The sequence below is a fragment of the Morus notabilis genome, unplaced genomic scaffold, assembly GCF_000414095.1.
Source record: "Morus notabilis unplaced genomic scaffold, ASM41409v2 Scaffold193, whole genome shotgun sequence".
Taxonomy (NCBI): domain Eukaryota; kingdom Viridiplantae; phylum Streptophyta; class Magnoliopsida; order Rosales; family Moraceae; genus Morus; species Morus notabilis.
In genome coordinates, this window is record NW_010357324.1 from 198,236 (window position 1) to 205,710 (window position 7,475).

The 7,475-nt window shown below is 28.9% G+C and overlaps 1 protein-coding gene across 1 annotated transcript in view; it reads left to right on the top strand.

Annotated features, from left to right (window-relative positions):
- LOC21399872 overlaps positions 1–155 on the top strand; it is a 615-nt gene extending 460 nt beyond the window's left edge. The window contains exon 2 of the mRNA XM_024168560.1: positions 6–155. Within this exon, the coding sequence (XP_024024328.1) occupies positions 6–155 (150 nt within the window). The remainder of the gene's footprint in view (positions 1–5) is intronic.
- Positions 156–7,475: the final 7,320 nt, after the last annotated feature.

Genomic DNA, 7,475 nt, shown 5'->3' on the forward strand with positions numbered 1-7,475 from the left:
TGAAGGATACGACGTCGATCGGTGTGCAAAGGGCGGTGAGAGAGCGGCCGTGGAAGCCTATTTTGGACACAATTAGAGAGAGGTCCTTTACTCGGCGGAGCGAGTCGGAGTTACAATTACAAGAAAACCAAATTGAGGCCTTGAGAGTTGCGTGAAGTCTTGAGGGTAAAAGTGTACATTTACTTTTTATAAAATAGAGGAAAATTTTGAGGTCTTCTAGTTGACTATGGAAAAAAAAAAAAAGGAAGAAAAGATATAGAAACATTATCTGAATTTTTAATTGGGATTAATTATAAAGACTTTTTCTTTCTGATGTTGAACGTTTTAAGTTTAATGTTCATTGAAATCAAGAGAGTTGCTAGAAAGAAAGCAATATTTTGGAAAGCAATATTACGGGAGGAAGTTTTTGCTTGAACGTTTTGTCTATAACGTTTCTGAAAAACTGAATTATTCAAATTTGTCGTATGTAGTTTGGTCCCCTACTTGTACCAAAGCTTGTGCTGCAATTATTGAGTTGTCTTTTTAATATCAATTTCAATTTTAGTTAACATTTTTATTTTTTTTATATTGAGGTTTATATTTTTATTAAACAAAAAATTTTATAATTGTTTTTTGTCATTGTTTTCTTAAAGATCGATCAAATCTAGTAGAAAAAATATTAATAGAACAACATTTTTTTTTAATGGATCTTAATGGAGCAAATTAATAAAAATGTTTATTTGAAAAGATTGTGGATAAAATGTTTCTATAAAAACACATTTTAGAACAAGATATTAAAGATTATTTATTGGCATATATAACAAAAAGTATTTGAGAGGGTCATTTCATAATTTTTTTTTTTGATTATGACATATATAAGAAGAAATTATTCAACAGGACGATTAGAAAGAACATATATATGAATGTCACATTTGAGAAAGGGGAAAAAAGAAGGGTGTTTGTATAGTAGTCCCTCCTTATTCGCAGTCCTAATTTTTGACCATTAGATCAATCCAAAATCATATCAGATTAAAAAAGTATGCATAATAGACAGATTCTGATACAAATTTGACAACTGAAAAAGTAAAGAACACCGAAAGTCCCATTTTTATGGGGACTATCAGAAAAACTCCCAAAAAGAATGTATTATAGAGGGAAAAAAGGGAGGGAAGAAAGAATATTGGGGGGAAACAAGAAACAAGGGGATAAGAAATCCAAAAAAAAAATATTGGGCATATATAGGAAAAAAAGTATTTGAGAGGGTTATTTCGTAAAAAAAAGTTTTGATTAGGACATATATGAAAAGAAATGATTTCAATGAGACAATTAAAGAGAAAAAAAAATTATAGAGGGCACATTTGAGAAAGGAAAAAATGTATAGTACAGAGAAAAAAGGGAGGGAAAAAAAAGAAAAATAAAGGAAAAATAAAGCAAAAGAAAAGAGGGAGAGTTGCCATGTAGAGAAAAAAGAAGAGATGATCAAAATCCACTTTGCTTTTTTTTTTTTTTTATCAATGTAAAGATTATTTTTAAAATGCACCTTAAAAATTAGAGAATTTCATTAGTAGGATCAGAAAAAGGGAACAACATGTAGTTCTCTATGTTTAGTTTTTAGATATGTATTAAAAATTATTTAGTTCTCTATATTCAGTTTTTAAATCTGTATTAAAAATTATTTATTATGCACACATTTTCAATCTGATGTAGTTTTGACCAAGTCTAACAGTCTCAAAAAATTAGTGGCTCTACCAATAGGGAGGCTCTACAGGCGAAAGTCCCAAAAAATAAAATGTTAAAAACTACTCTCATATGAGTAAAAAGTGGAAAAAAGTGATTTTGACCAAAAATTGTTTCATAAACAATTTGTTCTGCATATTTTTCATCTGCAGCACTTTTGACCAAATCAAAAGTACTTTTGACCAGAGCAAAATTAATTTCTTACATTTTAATCTCATGTAATTTTAACTAAATCTACAAGCCTCAAAAAATTAGTGGCCCTACCAATAGGGAGGCTCTACTGGCGATAGTCCAAAAAAATAAAATATAAGAAATTACTCTCATAGGAGTAAAAAGTGAAAAAAAAAATAAGTGAAATTGACCAAAAACTGTTTCATAAACAGTTTGTTCTGCATATTTTTCATCTGCAGCACTTTTGACCAAATCAAAAGTACTTTTGACGAGATCAAAATTAATTTCTTACATTTCAATCTCATGTAATTTTAACAAAATCTAAAAGCCTCAAAAAATTAGTGGCCCTACCAATAGGGAGGCTCTATTGGCGATAGTCCAAAAAAATAAAATATAAGAAATTACTCTCATAGGAGTAAAAAGTGAAAAAAAAATAAGTGAAATTGATCAAAAACTGTTTCAAAAACAGTTTGTTCTACATATTTTCTATCTGCGGTACTTTTGACCAAATCAAACAGTCCTAAAAACTTAGTGGCTTTATTGGCAGGGAGGTCTTATCGATGAAAGTCCTACAAAATTAAATCATAAGAAATTACTTTTTTATGAGTAAAGTGGAAAAAGTGTATTTTTCAAAAGCACTTAAAAAATTAAATTGTACAAAAACATTAATAAAATTTTAAAAAAGAGAGCAAAACATTTAAAAGATAAAAAGATATAAAAAAAACTATGGAAAGGAAAAGAAAAAGGCAAAAAAGGGGAAAATTGGAAGAGCAGACATGTGGTGAGTTAAGGGAGAAACACTATTCAAGAGTCTTTTGGCTCTTTTATAAGAACTAATTGAATAATGTGTTACGCTCGTACATAATAATTTTATAAGTTTGATTCTGTGTTAAAACACGTGACATTCTTATAAGTTAAATCCATTAATTAAAGTGAAAAGGAAAAAAATATTTAAAAGAATCACATAAAAAAAGACTTAAACTTATTCGAGAGTTTTTGATTCAAAAAAATTAAACAGGGATATATTTAAAAAGAATTGTTTTAATTTTAATTAAAAGTAAGAGAAGAGTAAAAAGAGAAGTTAACATAAAATAAAAGAGTAAAAATGAGGTGTTAACGTGTGGCAAAAAGAAAAGCAACGCATAAAAAGATTAAAAAAAGTTAATCTTTAGAAATGAGAAAAAAATTATAACATAATAAATGAAAAAAGAAATATTAAAAAAAATAACATAAAGCAAAGTTAAAACAAGAATGGGAACTGGGAAGGAAACGCGTACATGCAAAGGAAAAATGAAGAGTCATTAGCACTTTTCATAATGAGTAATTAACACTGACCTCTTTTGTTTTATCAAAATTACAAACTCAGCTCTTTAACTTGAACTAATCATGTCAACATCTCTTCTATTAAATTTTATTAAATTTACACGAGAAATATCAAAATGCCCCATTTACCTTTTTTACTAAAACACTATTTTAGTAAGGTAAAGAAGAAAAAGTATATTAGTAAAATAAATCTTAAAATATAGGATTACACTGAAAAACAAGAGGAAAAATATTATAAGATGATAAGTGGAAAAATAATAAACAAAAAACTTAAAAAAAAAATGGGTAGTAGCATTAAGCAAAAAGAAAAAGAGGAAAAAAAAAAACTACTGACAGAAAAGGGAAAACAATGAGAAAAAGTGAACAAAAAATTAAAGAAAACGAGGAATGAAAAGAAGGAGAGTGGCCATGTGGAGAAAGAAGAAAAGCATAAAAAATTAGAGAGTTCCTCTCATCGGATCAGAAAAAATGAATTAGTAGTTTTCTATGTTCAGTTGTTAGATTTATTTTAAAAATTATTTATTATGTATATTTGTTCAATCTAGTGTGATTTTGATAAAATTTAACAATCTCAAAAAAATTAGTGGCTCTACCAATGAGGCCTACTAGCGAAAGTCTTAAAAAATAAAAGGAAAAAAAGAAAAATTAGTCAAAATTTGAGATGAATTAAAATTAATAGGCTAATAGTTTACATAAGTTAATAAATAGGCTAAATTACTGTTTTTGTGCATAACTTGTCTGGTTATGAACCATAACTTGACAAGTTATTGTCCATAAATCACAATTTTTATCCATAACTTGTCTGGTTATGAACTATAACTTAACAAATTTGTTCATAACTTATCTGATTATGAACCATAACTTGACAAGTTATGACCTATTAATTTCTATAACTAAAAATTAGCCTATATACTTCCTTAAGCTTTTCATATTGGCTTATTTTTTACTATTTCTAAAAAATAAAATGTAAGAAATTACTCTTATATGAGTACTAAAGTGGAAAAAAATTAGTGATTTTAACCAAAAATTATTTTAAAAACTGTTTGTTTTACATATTTTTCATAAGATGTAATTTTGATTAAATCAAACAATCTTAAAAATTAATAATATTATTGACATCGGTGAAAATCCTATAAAGTTAAATCGTAAGAAATTACTTTTTTGTAGGAATAAAGTGGAAAATGTGTATTTTTAAGAAACATGCACGTAAAAAATTTAAATCGTATAAAAACACTCACAAAATAATAATAATAAAAACATTAAAAGATAAAAAATACATTAATAGGGTAAAGAAAGGAAAAGAAAAAGCAAAAAAAAAGAAAAATTAGAGGAGCCGACGCGTGGAGAGTTAAGAGAGAAGCACTTTTTTTTTATTTAAGAGCTTTTTTTATGTTTTTTTCGGGAGCTCCTTTTGGGTTTGAAAAGCTATTGCGTTAGACTTTTATTTTTAAAAAAGTTTTTTTTGGTAGGATAAAAAATGAATTATGAATAATTATTTATTTTTAATTATTAAATTTATATTAAAAAGTATTTATTTTATGCATTTTTAATATAATATTATTTTAATTAGATTTAATAATTAAAAATTTATCTTCTAGTAAGTAAGTCCTGCCAAAAAGTGTCTTTAAATTATTAACTTTTTTTTTATACTTTTGTACTATTTCTCATAAAGAAATACCTTTATTTTCCTTCCGTACACGACCACAATTACTCTAGTTCCTTTCTCCATCACTTTTTGTTTTTTTTTTCCTTACCACTCTTCCCCGTACATAATTTAGAGGCGTTTGGTAAAAGGATTCGTTCTCTGATTCGAATCATGATTCGTGATTTGCTATAGTATTTTTTCTCATAAAAAATACACATAAATTAAAAATGGTTCGAATCACATAGTTTGAATCCTCCAACCAAACGAACTCTTAGTCTACATCATCATTTTCTCTTTTCAATCCTCCTTTCCAATTTCCGTCTGGACACTCCAAAAATAGGCAACAGTGAACAAGATGATGGCAAGGAGTTATTTTTAATGTGCATTATAGCAAGGAGTTTTTCGCACTCGTAGGCCTTGAAGATCTTGAAAATATACGAACTCTTTTAATCTTTATCAATCATTGTACGCAATTATAGTGCCAAGATGGATTTACACTTTTTAATTAAAAAAAAGGAGTTTCTCTCATATTCTCTTCCTTTTAAGAATACTAATATTTCTCTGTTTTTTTAACTGTTACATCTAATTAAAATCATATTAAATTAAAAAAATATACATAACAAATAAATTCTGATACAGATTGACGATCGAAAAACAAGAAATACTGTTGTTCTCAAAAAAAAAAAAAAACATCAAAGAAAATCCCTTAAAAAATAGAAGAATTTATAGTAGGTACAACCGCAAATTATCTTATCATACTACACAATTTTTAATTACTATCAAATCTTCATCAAAGTATGCATATATGTTACAAGAATAAAATAGATAGTATGGCGGTGGAGGGCTCTTTTGGCAGGGGTGCCGTCTACTGAGGTTGGTGGCAGTGGCAAAGGTGAATCATTCGTTGCCGTTTGATGGTCTGTTTTCGGTGGCTTCGCCGCTTGGCTCTCGAAGCCTTCTTAATTCCTTCCCTTGTGGTCCTCTTGCCGGCTGTGTCGTCATTGGAAGCTTGCGCCATCGATGCCCTAGGTTTTCATTTTGCTTTGCTTTGTGTTTTAGATTGTAATAAAGGTGTGGCGGTGTAGTTTTGACCTTTTCTTATTTTATTGTTTTGTAACAACGAAGGTGGTTTTCCCACTGTCTCGGGTTGGTTATGTCTCCCACCTGGTTGAGTTGTTCACTAACGGTATGGATAGTTTGGTCAAGTTAGAATCTTGTTTGTATTGTGATGCTGATGTCCCTTTTGAGTGAGTGTTGGTGTTCTGTCCCAATAGCACTCAAAAGCATATTTCGATGGGAGGGGTTTTTTTTTTTTTTTTTTCCTTCAAATAGAGCCTTAGATGTGTTTGATCTTAGTGTGCCTAAGTTATCTCATATTCTCGGTCCTCAGATGTACGTCCGTCTCCCTATTGGGTTATGAACTACACCACATGTATAATATTGTTTGCTTTGGACCTAGACCTGAACGATTTTGCTCTTGAGCTTTATTTCAAAAAGTGTCATACCATTGGGAGGTATAATTATCCTTCCTTATAAATCATCACCTATAATATTTTTCAAGTGATGTGAGATTGTACAACTTACCTTATCTTGACCATGTTTACCTCATGTTTACCGCTTTTAATTGACGGCTGTTGTAATTGCATGGCCTTTAACCATGTTAGCTGGTTGCCAAAAATTGTAGTTTTGACCATTAGACGTCATTTTCAATTTTAGACCCTTTGCTTAAAACTCACAAGATATTAAAGTGGTTATTTCATTTTTGTCCTCTTTGATATTTTGGATAAGGGGGATATTACAATGAAGGATGTTTGTGCAAATCTTTTTAGAATATATAGATATTTTGAAAAAAAAAAAAAAAGGGGGTTAGTTGAAAATATATATTTAAATATCTACCTTTTATTTCCTTTCATTTTATTTTTAAAGCCCTCATGAGTATATCCATGACAACCTAATCTTGTTACCAAAGATTAGAAAATAAATCTTATAAGATACATTCAAAATTTCTTTTCCCCAAGGCTTAATTGAAGAAGAAGCAATACCAAAATAACTTATAAGTAGGGTTCCCGTAAAAAACACTTAAACAATCTCGATGTTGTCAAGGTAAGTTTGGCATAAAGTATAAAGATTACCCCCACTATAAATATGAAGCTATTCAGCCCATTTAAAGGTAAGAGATAAACATGGGGCAAAAGAGAAGATGGGGAGAGCAAGAAAAGAGAAGTGAAAAGACGGGAGAGATGAGAGAGAAGTTATTATGTTTTCATTTATCCAAGTTATTTTTGAAACTCATGTTTTCATGTTATTATTGTTGCTATGGTAAACATGCTTTTAATTAGTGTATGGTGAGATGCATTTCCTAACCAACTTAAAGCAGTCAAAGTAAAGGCCTACATAAAGCATAAAACATCGGAGTGATCTCATATCGTCTAAATATAAACATAACTACAAGTACGTATGGATTTTAAGTCATCCCACTTAACAGGTTAACTTTTTAAAATATAAGTCCAATCTGTTATAAAGTCCAATTCTTCTCCCACAATTTATTTGACTATAATTCAACTTGTGACGATAATAAGTACTAGACAATAAAACAATTCAGACAATATAATTAAGGTCC